The 21,480-nt window shown below is 41.8% G+C and overlaps 1 protein-coding gene and 1 pseudogene across 1 annotated transcript; both read right to left on the bottom strand.

Annotated features, from left to right (window-relative positions):
- Positions 1 to 1,246: 1,246 nt before the first annotated feature.
- Positions 1,247 to 8,998, bottom strand: LOC146642367 (B- and T-lymphocyte attenuator-like). The gene is made up of 6 exons (XM_085397385.1): positions 8,891 to 8,998; positions 5,657 to 5,980; positions 5,477 to 5,518; positions 1,540 to 1,665; positions 1,431 to 1,465; positions 1,247 to 1,351 (listed from the first exon to the last, which is right to left on the bottom strand). Exons 1-6 carry the CDS (start codon positions 8,973 to 8,975, stop codon positions 1,247 to 1,249), a joined length of 717 nt encoding a protein of 238 aa, XP_085253511.1. The 5' UTR covers positions 8,976 to 8,998.
- Positions 8,999 to 12,411: 3,413 nt separating this feature from the next.
- LOC146642366 (B- and T-lymphocyte attenuator-like) lies at positions 12,412 to 13,609 on the bottom strand (annotated as a pseudogene).
- Between the last annotated feature and the right edge of the window lie 7,871 nt (positions 13,610 to 21,480).

The raw sequence follows: 21,480 nt of genomic DNA, 5'->3' as shown, positions 1-21,480 counted from the left end.
TGTGTATTTTGTTGTACAGTTATTTTATTGTCAACTTTAATTTATATTTTTTATCTTATTCTTTCCCAGTTAAATTTACCCTTCATTCTAATTTGTGTTGTACAGTTATTTCATTTTTAACTTTTATTTTCATATTTTACTTTATTCCTTCCTAGTTAAATTTACCCTTTTTAATTTTCATATTTATTTCCTATCTTATTCATAGCCTTTTCTTTTTTTCTTTAGGTCACGAGCAGTTGTCTAAGCATTTCACTGCATATCGTACTGTGTATGACTGTGTATGTGACAAATCAAATTTGAATTTGAATTTGAATGCAAGCCATTTATTGTGGACTGAAAGCAGGTTGTACAAAACTTAAAACAAGTACAAAATAATAAAAATGGACAATGAACCAAAAACTAGAAAACATACTAAGGCTAACAATAGTAGGATAGAACAGACACTGACAAAGGACAAGGAGAGAGAGCAACTTTATGTGCAAAGAAGGGCAATTAGGGGAAGTGGACAGATGGGGGGAGATGGGGAGGATGAGACAGTTGAACAAAGTCAAAAGCAAAACTGAACACAACACATGCAAGACTAGCAAAATAAAACAGGAAGTAGGTAATTAAAGGAACATCTAACAATATGATGGAGAATAAACAAGATATGGACAAACATGGGGACGAAAAAAACTAAAATAAGGAACAGAAGACAGAAACTTCAAGAAAAAAAGCCTTAGGCTATATAACAAAATCAACAAGAAATAACTAATAGAGATTTAAAAAAAAAATTGTTTAATTATGTGACTAGAAGTCAGACAGAAAAAATAAAAATGACAGAAATTGAAAGTAGAAAAACTGAAAAGGCTGGATCGAAAACTCCAGGATTCTGACAAGCTAATGAAATAAACTGGGAAATTAGCCACAGAGACCAAAACCATTTTCTTGTACCATCCTGTAACCATGTTTATTTCTGCTGTAAACTTTGAGACCGCCTCAAGTGGACATTTAAAGAATTGCAGGCTTTGGCACTTGGACATCATTTTTCAGCCCTGGAGATGACTGCTTATGGTTTACAGGTTGTATTTTATACTTCAAGTAAATCTTTGCATCACCTGCTAATTGTACAGCTTGTGGTTGGGAGCAGCAAACACAACATAGCTGCTCTCCTCCTCGAGCAGGCATATTGCCCTCCTTGGTCAATATGCCTGTTCATCATATCTTGATAATGTCAGCTCATTGAGTTACGATGATGGTGTCCTTGTTACATCTCCGAGATCGCAGAGCAGAGGGTCTTCCTCTTTCCTCTTTCCAAGTGCTTGAAGATGACTTTTGAAAAGAATTGATCCACCATGGGGATCTCCATCTGCTTTAAACATTCAAAAATGTTTGTGGGTTAACATTATTGATGGAAAAATGTGATAAGCTTGAAATATTTTATATCTTACCTGATTTTCAACTTGACTGTCTTTCTTTGGCTTCCCTGCAGGATGGACAGTTTACATGTTCAGTACGTCTGGTGATGTTTTATTTTGAAGAGGAGAGAGAACAGCTCACCTTTACAGCCTCGCATTGATATGACAGATATGATTATGACTATGATGACGAATGTGGTGATCCCAGCAGCAGAGTACACGTACAGCAACAAGGTTTCTGTATTGTCAGGAACAGAAGTCGTGCTGACTGCAAGAAAAACAGGTTTCAGTCAGTTTGGATTTAATAAAGCTACAACAACACAAATTATATAAAACCTTTCTTACCTGTGAGATTATTCTGTGTAACAGTGGTAATTTCACCATGATCTGTAAAAACAAAACAGGGAAGCTGTCTGAGATCTGAACAACAGAAAAATATCATGAGATTCAGAAAAAGTCCACTGTTCAGGGGAAAAGTAATTTGCATGAACTCCAGCAGTTCAGCAAACTGTGAGTGAACCCGTCCTAACACAAAGGGAAACCTAAAGCCACGTGTATTAATTTCATGTCTCCCTTTTACTGTCAGATATTCCACTGCTCTTAAATACTGAGCTCACACTTTCTCCTGTAAAAAGAAAACCTTTAAGAGATGATTTTGCTTTTCACCCAGAAGCAGTTTAAAAAATAGCTGTCAGATGTTTGCTGTGAGAATATCAATGTAGTTCGGTCCACCACTGGCGCCCTCTGTTTTTCACCAGTGAGAGCAGTTTCACCCTGAGCACATGTGACAGATGTAAATGAGAGTCTGTGGAGATTATTCTGCCATTGTGGGGGGTCACACACACTGCTGAGCACTATTTTGAGTTGCTACAGTAACAGTTTTCCAAAATGGACTAGCCTGAAGTCATAATTTTTGTCTGACTTTGAATTCGGTCTTTGTAGTGCATGCTGCACTGGTGTCCGCCAAGCAGTAAATTCACGTAAGTAAGTCATCTGTGGTGTGATGGCTGCAGTTACAGCCACACATATTGGGTAATATCCACCAAACATCACAGTGCTACAATCAGTGATGGGAATAATGGTGTTAAAAGTATTGGCATTACTAACACCATTACTTTTTTCAGTAACAAGTAATCTAACTAATTATTATTTCTATCGTTACAAGGCCATTATCATTACTAGCAGAAAATGCAGTCTGGATTTTTTTCAACACACGGATGGGTGAAGCTATCTTTGTCTTACCAGGAGCTAGAGGGGCGAAACAATTGTACAAGTGCTACTGCCTGGCTGAGGAAGAATAAAGTAGTCTGTAAACTGTAAACCAATCACATGACCAATTTAAGATGACATAGCAAGAAGATGCCATGTCAACCCAAGACAACCCCGAGTCTCTATTTTTGTGTTAAAAGTGGAAACTTCAAACTATGTACCAGTTTTTAAATGTTCGGTAACAGTAAAAATATTAAACTCAGCCATGAATAGAGAAACAACAGCCTGTTCAGACTGCAATGGAGACATTTAAAGACAATAAGGATCACTTACTCTGAGCATCCAGAGTGAGGATGAGGATTGTGAAGATCAGCAAATAGAGAATGGTCCTGCATGAGTAATGTTTCATAGCAGACACTTACAGTGGGGCAAAAAAGTATTTAGTCAGCCACCGATTGTGCAAGTTCCCCCACCTAAAATGATGACAGAGGTCAGTAATTTGCACCAGAGGTACACTTCAACTGTGAGAGACAGAATGTGAAAAAAAAAATCCATGAATCCACATGGTAGGATTTGTAAAGAATTTATTCGTAAATCAGGGTGGAAAATAAGTATTTGGTCAATAACAAAAATACAACTCAATACTTTGTAACATAACCTTTGTTGGCAATAACAGAGGTCAAACGTTTACTATAGGTCTTTACCAGGTTTGCACACACAGTAGCTGGTATTTTGGCCCATTCCTCCATGCAGATCTTCTCGAGAGCAGTGATTTTTTGGGGCTGTCGCCGAGCAACACGGACTTTCAACTCCCGCCACAGATTTTCTATGGGGTTGAGGTCTGGAGACTGGCTAGGCCACTCCAGGACTTTCAAATGCTTCTTACGGAGCCACTCCTTTGTTGCCCGGGCGGTGTGTTTTGGATCATTGTCATGTTGGAAGACCCAGCCTCGTTTCATCTTCAAAGTTCTCACTGATGGAAGGAGGTTTTCAGAATCAGAATCAGAATACTTTATTGATCCCTGGGGGAAATTATTTTTTGTTACAGTGCTCCATTTTAAACCAACATTAAGACAAGATTTTGGCTCAAAATCTCACGATACATGGCCCCATTCATTCTGTCCTTAACACGGATCAGTCGTCCTGTCCCCTTGGCAGAAAAACAGCCCCATAGCATGATGTTTCCACCCCCATGCTTCACAGTAGGTATGGTGTTCTTGGGATGCAACTCAGTATTCTTCTTCCTCCAAACACGACGAGTTGAGTTTATACCAAAAAGTTCTACTTTGGTTTCATCTGACCACATGACATTCTCCCAATCCTCTGCTGTATCATCCATGTGCTCTCTGGCAAACTTCAGACGGGCCTGGACATGCACTGGCTTCAGCAGCAGAACACGTCTGGCACTGCGGGATTTGATTCCCTGCCGTTGTAGTGTGTTACTGATGGTGACCTTTGTTACTTTGGTCCCAGCTCTCTGCAGGTTATTCACCAGGTCCCCCCGTGTGGTTCTGGGATCTTTGCTCACCGTTCTCATGATCATTTTGACCCCACGGGATGAGATCTTGCGTGGAGCCCCAGATCGAGGGAGATTATCAGTGGTCTTGTATGTCTTCCATTTTCTGATGATTGCTCCCACAGTTGATTTTTTCACACCAAGCTGCTTGCCTATTGTAGATTCACTCTTCCCAGTCTGGTGCAGGTCTACAATACTTTTCCTGGTGTCCTTCGAAAGCTCTTTGGTCTTGGCCATGGCGGAGTTTGGAGTCTGACTGTTTGAGGCTGTGGACAGGTGTCTTTTATACAGATGATGAGTTCAAACAGGTGCCATTCATACAGGTAACGAGTGGGGGACAGAAAAGCTTCTTACAGAAGACGTTACAGGTCTGTGAGAGCCAGAGATTTTCCTTGTTTGAGGTGACCAAATACTTATTTTCCACCCTAATTTACAAATCCTACCATGTGGATTCATGGATATTTTTTTCACATTCTGTCTCTCACAGTTGAAGTGTACCTCTGGTGCAAATTACTGACCTCTGTCATCATTTTAAGTGGGGGAACTTGCACAATCGGTGGCTGACTAAATACTTTTTTGCCCCACTGTAGTAAACCAGCTGCCTACATGTGTAAAGCCTGTATGTGCTCTGTAGAGACAGTGCATGGTATCTGGCTGACTTCATCACTTCCTGTTTCTGATTACAGGCGTCTTTGTTAATAGTGTTAGAGTTTGTGTTTTGGAGGCTGATACACTCAGTATATATCTACCACTTGAAACTTTGGGCATTGATGAGATTAAAACAAAAGTTGTTTGTTTGTTTTTTTCATTGCTTTAGAAGAAACACAGAATGAGAATAATTTGTTATAATATTTTAAACCTAACAGATATGGAGAATATTTAATGTTTTTTTAATCGCAAAAACAATTAATTTTACATTTTGCATTTCCAAATGAACCACAAAAATTTCAAGAGCTCATTAGTCATTCATGTAATCGGAAAGTGAGTGGATAGCTTGTTGCTGTACGTGATATGTACACATAGAGCAACAAGCCTTCTGTGTTGTCAGGAGCAGAAGTTGTGCTGACTGAAAGAAAAACAGTTTTCAGTCAGTTTGGATTTAATACAGCTACAACAACACACACTTAACGTAAAACCTTTCTTACCTCTGACATTATTCTGTGTAACAGTAATTTCAGCATGATTTGTAAAAACAAAACAGAGTCGCTGTCTGAGGTCCGAACAGCACAAAAAATATCATGAGACTGAAAAAGACCACTGTGCAGTGTGAGTGAAGGTTTCTTAGAGAAGAATCCACACTCACCGTAGACATTGACAGTGATGGCATGATGGCATTATATAAAATCTTTCTTACCTGTGAGATTATTCTGTGTAATAGTGGTAATTTCAGCATGATCTGTAAAAAAAACAACAACAGAGAAGCTGTCTGAGGTCTGAACAACACAAAAATATCATGAGATTCAGAAAAAGTCCACCGTTCAGTGTGAGTGAAGGTTTCTTAGAGAATTATAATTGGTGAAAAATCCACACTCACCATAGACATTGACAGTGATGGCATGACCCATACTCCCTCCACCTTGACACTGATACTGACCAGAGTCATGTCTGAGAATGTTCTGGAAGATCAAATAGAAGATCCATACTGATTTGTTTAAAGGTTTCAAATCTGTTTTAATGTGACTGTCTCCGCTGACATTGACGGGGACAATAGCTTCCTCAACTTTTTTATACCAGGTGACTGTTGTTGGTGAATCATTGCAAAAAAATACTGGGCAATTAATCCAAAGTTGTTGTCCAGCTGATGCATTATAAACTGTGTTGCGACGTACTCTAATTTCTGTAGAACAGTCAGAGTCACCTGCAGAAGAGAAATTATACCAAACACATGAAGAAGAACAATTAGAAATTAAGAAACGTTTGATGTTAATTTTAATTTAATTAAGAACATAAAACAATATATTACACAAGAGACTGATCAAAGGTGTTTAGACAATACATTTATATAAAGACTGTTTAATTGGACAAAACAAATAAATATATAAACAGAAATAAAAATTGTGCACATTCCTATAACCTTTCTAGAAAGATATTAAAAGTATAATGAATACTCACTGTACAAAAGAAAGAAAAAGTATAATTTGCAACAATAAGATCAAAAGAGAAGTAAACATGAGGTATGACAGACATCAAAAATGGAAAAAAAAAATCTAGAATAAAAAGTGTCACTGGGTGACATTTATTTGATGATGTCATGACAGGCTGTGTGGCAGGCAGGCAGCAGGAGTGGTGGACCAAAAATGCAGGACTCTTGGAGACGGGACTTAAATTCAAAACCCAGCTTTTTTGCTGGAAAAAACTCTCAATCAATTAAACTCACCAAAACAAAATCCAAAACTCTACGGACTGAATTGGAACAGAGAACCTAAACAGGAGCCAATCACACAGCAGCTAGAGGGTAGCAACATTGATGACATGACAAAGAGTAAAGGAAAACACAGGGCTTATATACCCAGGGGAGTAATCAGGGAATGGGAAACAGGAGGGAGACACAGCTGGGAGGAATTAGGGCAAACGAGACAAAGAGACGTAAAAGTGAATTCACTGACATAAGTCATGGACTTTCAATGTAAAACAAGAAACAAGTAACAATGATGCAGACTGAACTAAATCTAGAATAATGATAGTGAACACAGCACAACTAAAGAATCAGAACATAAATCCTAGTACAGAAAAAAACACCAAAATATAAGAAAAAGAAAATGTTGGGTCAAAATGACCCAGAACTGTGACAGGAAAAGTAATTTGCATGAACTCCAGCAGTTCAGCAAACTGTGAGTGAACCCATCCTAACACAAAGGGAAACCTAAAGCCATGTGTATTAATTTAATGTCACTGCTCTTAAAAACTGAGCTCACACTCTCACTACAAGATCCACCAGCAGGTGTCACGGAGCCGTTTATCATATGACAGAAAAACTGGAAGTTTAAACTTCTGTGACAGCACGTATCATTACTGTCCTCTAGAAAACCTTTAAGAAATCATTTGCTTTTCATTTTGTACCAAATAATTTTATGTTGAGAAGAATAAGATAAACCCTGAGGATTCACAGTAGTTTAAAAAAGAGCTGTGAGATTTTTCCTGTGAGAATATCAGTATAGGCAGGTCCACCACTGATGTCCTGTGTTTTTCACAGATGGTTTGGTGGAGGGTCAGTGGTGGAAGGAACGATGACTAAATCTGGGAGTTAAATTCTTGCACCCACTATCAGATTCTACACTGGTGCAGTGGGTCCTGGGTTCCTCCTAGTCAACAACAGTACCCGGCCTTATGTGGCGAGAGTTTGCACATGAGAGGATGAAAGAATTTGCACCACTGACTGGCCTCCACACCAACCTGACATAAATCCAACAGAACACCTGTGTAACATTATGTTTCAGTCCATCTTACACCACCAGGTTGCACCTAAGACTGTCCAGGGACTCAGTGATGGCCTGGTCCAGATCTGGGTGCAGATCCCCAGGACACCATTCCTTCCTCAGGAGCATGCCCCGATGGTGTCTGGCATACATTCAAACATGTGGGGGGTGGGGGTCACACAAACCGCTAAGCACTATTTTGAGTTGCTACAGTAACAGTTTGCCAAAATGGACTAGCCTGAAGTCATAATTTTTGTCTGACTTTGAATTCAGCCTTTGTAGGTCGATAATTTTCATCTCCAGTACAAAATGTGGCATCCTTGTTATTCCTAACACACTACCCAGTCCATAGTTTTCCCCATTGAGATTTGTTGCATTTTCAAAGTTTTCCTTTAATTTGTTTTTAGCTGTATAGTTTAGAAATGACTATGCACTCCAATCTTAACTAGTGCACAGAAAATGTTTCACAGGTTTGTGTCCACCACACAGTAAATTCAGGGAAGCAAGTCATCTGTGGCGCATCTGTGGTTTGACACTTTGCTGCTCTGGGGTCTGAGTTGGAACCAATTCTTTCTTTTAAAACAAGTTTCATGTTCAAATTTCTGAACGTTAAAGGCTGGGTATTTTTATGATTCGCTCAAAATGTACAAAAAGAGACTAAATATGAGGTGAAACAGCTGCATTGTGACGTTTAATGAGTTTCTGTTATGTCAGAAAAGTTGAGGAAAAAATATTCAGATTTTATATTGATTCAAGATTGGTACAGTAAGTGGATGGTATTGTTCTAGTAATTAAAAATGTATTTTATTAAAAGCGGGTGTGAATGTGAATGCAAATTGTTGCCTGTGTCTGTGTTAGCCCTGCGGCAGTCTGGCAACCTGTCCAGGGTGCACCCTGCCTCTCGCCCCAGGTCGGCAGGGTTCCAGCCCCCGCAACCCTGAAAAGGGATAAGCAGAAGCGAATAGATGGATGGATGAATATTAAAACATCCAGAAAACCTCTAAAGATCGTCCACATGTGTGAACTCAACTAAAATCTCCAGCATAGCATCAAAGACCATTTTACAGTGTCTTGTTTTGTCCTTCATGTTGAGGCTTTCTTTGAAGGCGGAAGGTTTGAAGGCTGCGCGGTCAAGCCTTTCAACGTGTCCTTTTCAATTACTATAAAAACTACTAGATGCCTGCTTTGGGTTTTTGTGTATAGCAAAAGATAAAGGATATTTTAAACCTTTTACAGCTGATTTCCACAATTTTCGATCTGTAACAGTAAAATTTTTAAACTCAGCCGTGAACAGAGAAGCAGACGTGTTCAGACTGAAATGGAGCTATTTAAAATGAATAAGAATCACTTACTCTGAGCATCCGGAGTGAGGATGAGGACTGTGAAGATCAGCAAATAAAGGATGGTCCTGCACAAGTAATGTTTCATGGCAGACATTTAAGTAACCAGCTGTCTACGTGGTTAAAACCTGTTTGTGCTCTGTATGTGACAGTACATTGTATGTGGTTGACTTCACTTCCTGCTTCTGATTACAGGGGTCTTTAGATGCATACTGGTGTTAAAGTTTGTGCTTTTGAGGCTGGTGCACCCAGTATATACCTAACACTGGCAACATTGGAGCAGCACACAGGAAAAACACACTGAGATAAAACCTTTAGTAAGAAAGTCCATTTGCAAGAGAAAAACACAAATCAAGAGACTGTCTTTTTCTGTCAGAGTGTTATTATTTTTGCTAATTTCTGGCTAACTCTATACTTATGCATTTTAAAAGTCCTTCATGCAGGTGGTGCATCTATATAAATACTTCTTTCACGTCTCAGTCTTTTGCATTTGTTGGCAACAATCACCTTACATCTTCATCTCTAGCTACACTGGCCATTGTGATCTCACCCACAGGTTTGAGGTCTGTTGTTTTGAATTCTTGACTTTTTGAAAGGTGCCGTTTTGTTGTTTGTTTGTTTGTTTATTTATGTATTTTTAACAGAGTGTGACCATATTCAGTTCACAGGATTAGGCAGACTAGCTCATTTAGTTAGGCTAGCTTGATTAGTAAAATGCTTATCCCTGTGACACTAGATAGCATGGTACCTTTAGCTAACTTAAAAAAACATTCTTAAAATAAAAGGAACTTTCTGGAAAATCTGGACAGCATACTTCTTAGAGCAGGAGCCTCCAACATGTTGTTCCTTTTCAAATACATTTCAAAACTTGTGTAGTCAAATTTGATTGGTCAATCATCAAACCAACTTATATGTACGAGGAATCAAATTCATAGTTTTTCTATCAAATGATTATTTGACAATTAGGTGTCAAACAGTTGCAATGCTGTCAAACTTGATGAGTCAGTTTTGATGGGCAGTACGAAGAAGGTCAATGCCGCGACAGAGGCCTTGTTGAAAGTGGCAAATCACTCAATGAAGCACTAAAAGCCCTTCACTGATGGCAGGATTGTAAAGGAAACTATGACTGCATGGCTGAAACGTTATTAGGTGACTGGCAAGGAGTATGTCTGCACTGTCTGCAGATGCATTAAAACTGCCGGAATTGGACGTGCAGAGGCGCAAATCATTTTAAATTCAGTGTGCTGAGTCTGTCGACTCCAGTGATACAGCCCAGCTGGCTGTTTTCATTCAGATGATGTTTGGTGACTTTTTTACTTCCACTGAAAACTACAAGTAGAGGAGCAGATATTTACAACCACTGAAGGACTACTTTGTAGGAAAAAAAAGATCCCTGTTGAAAACCTGGTGTCTGTGAAAACTGATGGAGCACCTGCTGTGACTCAGGATTTAATTGGACCCGGACTTTCTTAAGTTTCTAAACTATCATTGCATCACTTACCAACAGGCTCTATGCCCATAAATGATGGAATTTGACCATGTCATGCTGCCTGTTGTTAATAATGTTAATGTCATCAGCTCCATTCGAGCAAAGGCAAAGCAACACCAAAGCTTCAAGTTGTTCCTGGAGGAACGCTCTGCCAAGTATAGGGATCTCCTCCTCCACACAGAATTAGACGGTTAAGTCGGGTTAGATACTGAAATGCTTTCTTTCATTGATCGGTGAAACCGAGGCTTTTATGGAAGTGAGGAAGGAGGATACCACACTATTATCTGATATTACCTGAGTTGCTGCTTGATCTTGGTTTCCTGACAGATGTGACTGAGAGAGAAAATTAACCGCCTGAACCTACAGATACAAGGCAAAGATAAAAACATATTTAGTGTGAATGCTTTTGAGAAATGAAACAAGCACATGTAACGAAATCATAATTGAATAAATAATATCTGTGTATTTGTAATTGCATTGTTTTGTTTTGACAGCATTGTTTTAATTTAGTAGTGCGAGATACATTTCTTTGTAGTGTATACAGACATAAAACATGCACTTGCAAGTGAACTAAATATTTTTGTGATGTTAATGCAACTTTTAAGTTGTGGATACCAACATTTTTGTAAATGTTCAGGAAAAACAAGCTTATTCGGTTGGTTTGTGTTGAAATGAAACATTTGAAAGGATGAGTAGCTCTCAGAGGGGAAAAAGGTTGGAGACCCCTACCTTAGAGTGTCTGCTGCTGAAGCTGAAAGCTAAACATTAAAAAACAGCACACACGTTAACCCTTAATAAGATTTAAAAGAAACTTATCCAAAAGCTGTTTCAAGGAGTTTAATGTTAGGAGTGAAGAGGCAGACTGAATGGAACTGAAAGCAAGTCATTTATTGTGAGCTGTACAAAACTTAAAACAAGTACAAAATAATAAAAATGAAAACAATAAACTTAATGAAACCAGAATCTAGAAAACATACTAAGGCTAGCAATACCAGGATAGAACAGACACTGACAAAGGACAAGAGAAGACAGCAGCTTTATATACAAAGAAGGGCAATTAGGGGAAGTGGAGACAGTTGAACAGAGTCAAAAGCAAAACTGAACACAACACATGCAAGACCAGCAAATTAAAGGAACATCTAACACTGTAAAGGAGAATAAACAAGATACGGGCAAACATGGGGACGAACAAAACCTGAAATATGCAAGAGAATACAAACAAGCTAAAACCATGGACAGAAGACAGAAACTACAAGCAAAAAGACCTGAGGCTACTGATTTAAAAAAAACTACAACAAAGAATAACTAATACATCTGCACAGCAGTGCTGATTTTCTAACACTGGAAAATAACTCAAAATGTTAGAAATATTCCAGTGTTAGAAAATCAGCACTGATCAGTGTTAGCCATTGTTAATCTTCAAAACTGACTAGGTTACTTTTAAACATATAACACTGTCAAAAGTGTTAATTTAACACTCAACAGTGTTTAACACTCAGAGGTGTGGGCCCATATAGACACTCTCCAGTGTTAATTTAACACTGGAGATTTTGCTGTGTGTGAAGGTTCTCAGTCATCCAGGTCATCGTAGTCAAAGGAGCTTGCAAAGAAAAGCGTCTGGACTTCTTTAAGTTACTTGAAGACGTTTCACCTCTCATCCAAGAAGCTTCTTCAGAACTAACCCTAACCCTAACCCTTCTTCAGAACTGAAGAAGCTTCTCGGATGAGAGGTGAAACGTCTTCAAGTAACTTAAAGAAGTCCAGACGCTTTTCTTTGCAAGCTCCTTTGACAATAACTAATACAGATACAAAACCAAAATACGACTACAACAAGAGTCAGACAGAAAAATTAAAAATAACAGAAAATGAAAATAGAAAAACTGAAAAGGCTGGATCGAAAACTCCAGGATCATGACAAGCTAATGAAATAAACTGGGAAATTAGCCAAAAAAACAGAAGCATTCTCTTGTATCATCATTTTATCTATAAGGACTGGCTTTTGGACACAGCCTCAAGTAAACATTTAAGGATCTGCAGGCTTTGGCACTTGGACATCTTTTTTCAGCCCTGGAGATGACTGCTTATGGTTTACAGGTTGTATTTTGCACTTCAAGAGAATCTTTGCATCACCTGCTAATTGTACAGCTCGTGGTTGAGAGCAGCATACACAACAGATCTGTTCCTCTGTCTCTCTGCCCACGCGGATTGGTCAATATGCCTTCTCATTATCTCTTGATAATGTCATCTCAATGTGTTGCATTGATGGTGTTCTTCCCTTGTTACATCTCCGAGATTGCAGAGCAGAGGGGCCTCCTCTTTCCAAGTGCTCAAAGATTACTTTTGAAAAGAACTGATCCACCATGGGGATCTCCACCTGCTGTAAACATCCAAAAATGTTTGTGGGGAAAACTATTGATGAAAAAATGTGATAAGCTTGAAATATTTTATATCTTACCTGATTTTCAGCTTGACTGTCTTTCTTTGGCTTCCCTGCAGGATGGACAGTTTACATGTTTAGTATTCAGTATGTCTGGTGATGTTTTATTTTGAAGAGGCGAGAGAACAGCTCACCTTTACAGCCTCGCATTGATATGACAGATATGATTATGACTATGATGACGAATGTGGCGATCCCAGCAGCAGAGTACACGTACAGCAACAAGGTTTCTGTATTTTCAGGAGCAGAAGTCGTGCTGACTGCAAGAAAAACAGGTTTCAGTCAGTTTGGATTTAATAAAGCTACAAAAACACAAATTATATAAAATCTTTCTTACCTCTGACATTATTCTGTGTAATAGTGGTAATTTCAGCATGATCTGTAAAAAAAAACAAAACAGAGAAGCTGTCTGAGGTCTGAACAACACAAAAATATCATGAGATTCAGAAAAAGTCCACCGTTCAGTGTGAGTGAAGGTTTCTTAGAGAAGTATAATTAGTGAAAAATCCACACTCACCATAGACATTGACAGTGATGGGATGACCCATATTCCCTCCATTTGACACTGATACTGACCAGAGTCATGTCTGAGAATGTTCTGGAACATCAAATAGAAGATCCATACTGATTTGTTTAAAGGTTTCCACTCTGTTTTAATGTGACTGTCTCCGCTGACATTGACGGGGACAATAGCTTCCTCAACTTTATACCAGGTGACTGTTGTTGGTGAATCATTGCAAAAAAATACTGGGCAATTAATCCTAAGTTGATGTCCAGCTGATGCATTATAAACTGTGTTGTAGAACAGTCAGAGTCACCTGCAGAAGAGAAATTATACCAAACACATAAAGAAGAACAATTAGAAATTAAGAAATGTTTGATGTTAATTTTAATTTAATTAGAACATAAAGCAATATATTACACAAGAGACTGATCAAAGGTGTTTAGACAATACATGTATATAAAGACTGTTTAATTGAAGACTAATAAATATATAAACATATCCATCATATTGCAACAATAAGATCAAAATAGAAGTAAACATGAGGTATGACAAACAGTAAGAATGGGGGAAAAAAAAGATTAAAAAGAAAAATCACTTTGTGACATTTATTTGATGTTCAGTGGAAAAGTAATTTGCATGAACTCCAGCAGTTCAGCAAACTGTGAGTGAACCCGTCCTAACACAAAGGGGAACCTAAAGCCATGTGTATTAAATTCATGTCTACCTTTTACTGTCAGATATTCCACTGCTCTTAAATACTGAGCTCACGGTCTCACTACAAGATCCACCAGCAGGTGTCCCGGAGCCGTTTATCATATGACAGAAAAACTGGAAGTTTAAACTTCTGTGTTTTCAGGACAGCACCTATCATAACTGTCCTGTAGAAAACCTTTAAGAGATGATTTTGCTTTTCACTTTGTTCCATTTGAGAGGCAGAACATAAAATCAGAAGCTTCAGAGGAGTTTAAAAAATAGCTGTGAGATTTTTTTCTGTGATAATATGAGTATAAGCCGGTCCACCACTGGTGACCTGTGTTTTTGACAGATGAGAGCAGCTTCACCCTCAGCACTGTCCGGTATGCATACAAGCACGTGGGGGTCACACAAACTGCTGAGTACCATTTTGAGTTGCTGCAGTGACAGTTTGCTAAAATGGACTAGGTCTGAAGCAAATGGTTTTTTAATTGGATTTTCAATCTGTCTTTGAATTCGGCCTTTGTAGGTCGATAATCATCATCTTCATTACACAATGTGGCATCCTTTCATTCCTAACACGTTACCCAGTCCACATATTTCCCATTGAGATCTGATGAATTTTCAGTTTTCCTTTAATGTTGTTAGCTACAGATTAGAAATGACTGTGCACCCCATTTACCAAAATTACTAAAGTAATCTTAACTAGTGTTCAAATTTTTAAATATTAGAGGCTGGGTGTCTTTATGATTGGATCACAATGTTCAAAAAAAGAAGCTAAATATGAGGTGAAACAGCTACACTGTGACATTTCGTGAGATTCTGTAATGACAGAAAAGTTATAGAAAAAAATTATATTGATTCAAGATTAGCATAGTAAGTGGATGGTATTGTTTTAGTAATACTAACATATCCAGAAAACCTCTAAAGATCGTCCACATGTATGAACTCAACGAAAATCTCCAGCATAGCATCAAAGACCATTTCACTGCGTCTTGTTTTGTCCTTCATGTTGAGGCTTTCTTTGAAGGCGGAAGGTTTGAAGGCTGCGCGGTCAAGCCTTTCAGCATAACCTGTAAATTACTATGAAAAAATATTAGTTGCCTGCTTTGGATTATTGTGTATAGCAAAAGGTAAAGGATATTTTAAACCTTTTACAGCTGATTTCCACAATGTTTGAACTGTAACAGCAAAAATATTTAAACTCAGCCGTGAACAGAGAAACAAAGACGTGTTCAGACCAGAGGTGGGACCAAGTCATTGTTTTGCAAGTCTCAAGTAAGTCTCAAGTCTTTATCCTCAAGTCTCAAGTCAAGTCTCAAGTAATGTCAGGCAAGTCAGAGTCGAGTCTCAAGTCACTGGTGTAAAAGTCCGAGTCAAGTCACAAGTCTGAAACTTTGAATTTCAAGTCCTTTCGAGTCTTTAAAAAAAAAAATGAAAAAATAATGTTGCAGTTATGCTAAATGTAAATATTAGACCATGTAATTTTAAAATCTGTGTTTTTCTCAACACATGACAAAATAGTGAACTTAGAAAATATACACAAATTGTGAAATTGCACCTCTTTAAAATGCAGCTCAATTAAACCTAGCTCCAAGAATAATTTTCACCGACAGTTCTGAGATAAGCTGCATGTTATTCTTGGATGCGGTTGTAGGACCGGCTTTAAAATCGCATGACAAAAATATCATACACATTAAAAAAAAAACTGTATCACCAACGTAGCCTGGACAACATTTGCTAGTTAGATGAAGTCAGCTATCTCATCTTAGCATATTTATATGCATATTTATAATCATACGCTTCTTGGAGTGAGTGCATACACTCATGAAGTTTAGTAACTTCAGGTCACTGCAACAAGCCCAGGTACAGTTTACCGACGGATGGGTGCAGGACCTTGAAATGCACCGTGTAGAAAGTAAAGACCATCGTACGTATCATAAGTTTACCAGTCTCACAAATCGTCGTCATAAATACACATTCGTTAACCGTTTATTAATAGGACCTTTGAGCTCAATGGTAATCAATTAGTAGTGGAAATAATTTCTGGTAGCATCACAGAAATGTAGCAGTGACAATAAGACTGTATGCTGTAATCGTACTGGGCAATTAGTGATACAAAACAACTGTTTTATCCTGTGAATAAAAGTATATGTTTTTGTCAATGTACCATAATAACAGAAGCGAAACGCAATATTGTGTCAGGACAATTCACTATTTATGCACAATAAATAAAGGAGCATAGCGCGACAATTTCTGTTCAGCGCCAGACTTGCTTGTAACCTATATCACTAATTATGTTATGAAAATGACGCATTAACTACTAAAAAACACTGACCTTCGTGTAAATGCTTGGAGCAGACTAACCTGTGAGCTGGAGTGTTCTGGGACGTTATATTTGGTCTTTGAATGGCTGCAATCCAGTCGCCTCTTTGTTACTTCGGAAACATGGCTCGAACAATTTCTCTTCAACGACGTAATCCGATAACAACCGATCTCTTTACCCGTCAGCTTCTCGTGGCTGTCATGTGACCGGCTATTGCAGTTAATAATACAACAGCTTCTTGACATTTTTGTGTTTCTTTTTATCGCTGTGTGACTGATTTCAATTGAAAGCCTGCGTGCGCTAGTACCGCTTGCCACGAGTTCCCAGAATCCTTTGCGGTTCTACCCGTGAATGACGTCACATTTTCAATCTCTATATAATATGCATGTTAAATTTTATATTTGGGGTAAAATATCAAGTCTTTTCAAGTAAACCGGTTCAAGTCCAATTCAAGTCCCAGGTCATTGGTGTAAAAGTCCAAGTCAAGTCACAAGTCTTAGAACATTTTTTCAAGTCAAGTCTAAAGTCATAAAATTAATGACTCGAGTCTGACTCGAGTCCAAGTCATGTGACTCGAGTCCACACCTCTGGTTCAGACTGAAATAGAGCATTTAAAATGAATAAGAATCACTTAATCTCAGCATCTGAAGTGAGGATGAGGACTGTGAAGATCAGCGAATAAAGGATGGTCCTGCACAAGTATGTTAGGAGGTGGTGGGTAGGTGTACTGTTGTTGTTTGGGTTTTGTTTTCCTTTTGGTTATAGGTAGGCGAGGCGGGGCTTGATGGCATTCCAACACACCTGCGACGCATCGGACGTCATCAGTGAGCGCTTTTAGGGAGCAGAGTCACGGACGTCTGGTGTCGGAGTATTATCGCTGTCACAAGTGGTAACGAGTTAGCACAGGCTGCATCTGTTGATTTTACGCTGTGGAGCTGTATGTTTTAAAGGATCCACGTTTCGCCTACTTTTCTTTGTCTTAGCCTGTTCCATCGCCTGCCCGCCTACCTAGGATTTTGTGTTGGCTATTCTGGATCCGCGACGGAGTGCTACGTACCATCAGGCGGCGATCACCGCAGCGGCTGTGGTTTGGGGTGGTCAAGTAAGCTCTCCAACTCTCTCTGTCCACTTGTGTTTAACGTTCGGCTATCAACGGTATGCCATAAACCCTGTTTTGTTCCCTGTTGTCAGGTAGCTCCGGTGCGTCTGCTACCTACCTGTATGCTTCGGCTCCATCTCATCGGCTCGGTGTTTTCCTGCTGGCACATTTTTATTTATCACTGTATATAGCCCTTTCCCTTGTAAATATTCCCCCTTACTCGTGTATATAAAAACTTGCATCACAAACTATTCTGCGTCCGTGTGTGTTTCTGCCACGTAATCCATCTGTGTAATCCAGCTAACCTAACAGAATACTCCGACCATTTTTGATGGATTCGGCAGAACACACAGGTCCCGCGTCCGGCGATTTACTCCAGAAACACGAGGAGTCTTTGTCTAGTTTGTCTCGGCAGTTGGCGGCGTCCGAGCAATGGGCAGGCCGAGTTAATGAGACCCTGTCGGCCATTCAAGAGACTTTGGCTCGGCTAGTTCCTCCTACTGCTCCCGTTGTTCCTGCTCCCCCGCCCATACCGTCTGCCTCACTGAGTGTGGGCTCTGTTCGTGACCCCGCTCCCCCGGCTCTGGTGCCTTTTACGGGAGAGTTGGGCCGTTGCGGGGGTTTTTTGATTCAGGTTTCTCTGCTTTTTCAGCGTTATCCCCAAGCGTTTTCCAATGATGCTGTTAAGATTTCTCATGTTATCGGTGCCCTTCGTGATCGTGCTTTGGACTGGGCCGAGGCTTATCTCGCTTTGCATCCCGTGGAGACTGTCACGTATGAGCAGTTTGTTCAGGATTTTCACCACCCCCTGCGCTCGGACGAGGCCGCGCGGCAACTGCACGGGCTCCGCCAAGGGGGCCGGTCGGTGGCGGAGTTTTCTATTGATTTCCGGGTTAAAGCCGCGGAGACGGGGTGGGGTGAGGACGCGTTGCGCGGGGCTTTCGTCATTGGATTGGACGATCGCATGAAGGATGAGCTCGCCACTCGTGACGAACCGGAGAGTTTCGAGGCTCTAGTTAATCTGGCTATTCGTATCGATAATCGCCTTCGCGAGCGTGAGAGGGAGAGGGGTGGCCGGGTCTGTGCTGGAAGTGCTGAGCGCGCCGCGGTGCGCACAATATTCCGTCCTCCTCCTCCCGGTCCGGCCCGCGCACGGTCTCCTCCGGCGTCTGCCGCTGAGGAGCCTATGCAGTTGGGTCGTACACGGCTGACGCTGGAGGAGCGTCGGAGGCGGTTTGAGGGACGGTTGTGTTTGTATTGTGGCCAGTCGGGCCATTTTGTGTCCACCTGCCCGTTGCGGTCAAAAGGCGGTGCCCACCAGTAACTGTGGGGGTACTGGTGGGTGGCACTTCCTCTCTTTCCCAAATTCCCCGCATGCAACTTCCTGCTGTCGTTAATGCCGCGTCTGGCGCTTTCTCTACTAACGCGCTTTTGGATTCTGGCGCTGAGCAGAATTTTATTGACGGCGGTCTCACGAGGCGCCTCGGGATTAAGACTATACCCTTGCGGGTTCCCGTCTCTGTTGTGGCTCTCACCGGTCAGTTGCTGCCCTCCGTCACTCATGAGACTGAACCGGTTTCGTTGATTCTTTCTGGTAATCATCGTGAGGTTCTTCGTTTTTTTGTTTTTTCCTCCCCGGAGTCTCCCATCGTTTTAGGTTATCCGTGGTTCGAGCGTCATAATCCTCATATCAATTGGTCCTCCCGTCGCATTGAGAGTTGGAGTAGCCACTGCTTGTCTCACTGTTTACAGTCTGCTCTTCCGCCTTCGCCTGTCTGCTCGTCTAAGCTGGCGCCCGAGGAGGTGGATCTTTCGTCTGTACCTGAACAATATCATGATCTGGGGGCGGTTTTCAGTAAACGCTGTGCGCTCTCGCTTCCCCCCCATCGCCCTTATGATTGTGGCATTGAACTGTTACCTGGAGCTCCTTTGCCCACCAGCCGGCTGTATAACCTCTCTGGTCCAGAGAAGGCAGCCATGGAGAGGTATATTACGGAGTCACTGGAGGCGGGCCTGATTCGTCCATCGTCTTCGCCGTTGGCGGCGGGTTTTTTCTTTGTGGATAAGAAGGATGGATCTCTCCGACCCTGCATTGATTTTTGGGGTCTTAATGACATTACTGTGAAGAACTAATATCCTCTTCCCCTGATCTCTTCTGCTTTTGAACCTTTACAGGACGCGGTCATTTTTACGAAGCTGGACCTTCGCAATGCGTACCATCTGGTGCGCATGCGCCAGGGAGATGAGTGGAAGTCGGCCTTTAACACTCACCGTGGTCATTACGAATACTTGGTAATGCCTTTTGGTCTGACGAATGCGCCGGCAGTGTTTCAGGCGTTGATTAATGATGTGCTTCGGGACTTTTTGAATCGGTGTGTGTTCGTTTATTTGGATGACATCCTTGTTTTTTCGCGGTCGTTTGAGGACCATGTTCAGCAGGTGCGCAGCGTTTTGCAGCGCCTCCTGGAAAACAAACTTTTTGTGAAAGCGGAGAAGTGTGAGTTTCATGCTCATTCTGTGTCGTTCCTGGGCTATGTCTTTGCTAAGGGGCGGGTGGGGCCGGATCCTGGCAAAATCAGGGCGATTGCTGATTGGCCGACTCCTTCCTCGCGCAAACACCTGCAGAGGTTTTTGGGGTTTGCTAATTTTTATCGCCGATTTATTAAGAACTTCAGTCAGATCACCCTTCCGCTCACCCGGCTTACGTCCTCGGCTCGAGTTTTCTGTTGGTCTCCTGAGGCCGAGCAGGCGTTTGCTCGGTTGAAGGAGTTGTTTTGTTCCGCGCCCGTTCTCGCCCACCCGGATGGTGCCAGACAGTTTATGGTGGAGGTGGATGCTTCTGATGTGGGTGCGGGGGCGGTGTTGTCGCAGCGCTCGTCCGATGATGGCCGTCTCCATCCGTGCGCATTTTTTTCGCGGCGGTTTTCTCCGGCTGAGCGGAACTATGACGTGGGTAATCGTGAGCTGCTGGCGGTTAAGCTGGCTTTGGAGGAGTGGCGTCACTGGTTGGAGGGGGCGGAACAGCCGTTTGTGGTTTGGACGGACCATAGGAACCTCTCTTATATTCGGAGTGCGAAGCGGCTTAACTCCAGGCAGGCCAGGTGGCAGCTGTTTTTTTTTTTAGCCGGTTCCATTTTACGATCTCGTTTCGCCCAGGTTCTCGCAATGTTAAGCCGGACGCTTTGTCCCGTCAGTTTTCCCCCGCGTCTGAGTCTACGGGGGTGGTTCCGATCATCCCCTCGTCTTGCGTGGTGGGGGCCGTGACATGGGAGATCGAGAGCTTGGTGCCCCAGGCACAGCGGCAGGATCCGGACCCGGGTTCGGGCCCGCAGGGTAAACTGTTTGTTCCGGCGGCCGTGCGCGCGCGTGTCTTGCACTGGGTGCACACGTCTCGTTTTGCTTGTCATCCTGGCGTGCGTCGTACGGTTTCCCTGCTACGGCGCTCCTTTTGGTGGCCCGCTTTGGCGAGGGATGCCCGCGAGTATGTGCTGGCCTGTGACACTTGTGCGCGCAATAAGAGCCGTCACCTGGCCCCTCCCGGGTTGCTGCATCCCCTGCCTGTCCCTGGTCGACCTTGGTCGCATATTGCAGTTGACTTTGTTACCGGGTTGCCGCGTTCCGCTGGTCACTCGGTGATCCTCACCATTGTGGACAGGTTCTCCAAGGCGGCGCATTTTGTCCCTCTGTCTAAACTTCCTTCTGCCCTGGAGACTGCTCGCGTGCTCGTGGATCATGTTTTTCGGTTACATGGACTTCCTTTGGACATTGTGTTGGACCGGGGGCCTCAGTTTGTTTCTCGGGTGTGGAAGGCTTTTTGTACCGCGTTAGGAGTGGGGGTGAGCCTTTCCTCGGGCTATCACCCACAGTCTAATGGACAGACTGAAAGGGCCAATCAGCAGCTGGAGTCCGCCTTGCGCTGTGTGGCCTCCTCTGACCCCGCTTGCTTGGATTGAGTATGCTTATAACTCGCTCACCTCGGCAGCTACGGGGTTTTCTCCGTTTGAGGTCTGTCTGGGATATCAGCCGCCGTTGTTTCCTTCTCAGGAGGCGGAG

This window comes from Rhamphochromis longiceps, linkage group LG23 (genome assembly GCF_057381845.1).
Source record: "Rhamphochromis longiceps isolate RC_006_pf linkage group LG23, R_longiceps_female_GT1.1, whole genome shotgun sequence".
In the NCBI taxonomy this organism is placed as follows: Eukaryota; Metazoa; Chordata; class Actinopteri; order Cichliformes; family Cichlidae; genus Rhamphochromis; species Rhamphochromis longiceps.
The sequence above is the reverse complement of the archived record's forward strand: the minus strand, read 5'-3'. Positions and strand labels throughout refer to the sequence as shown.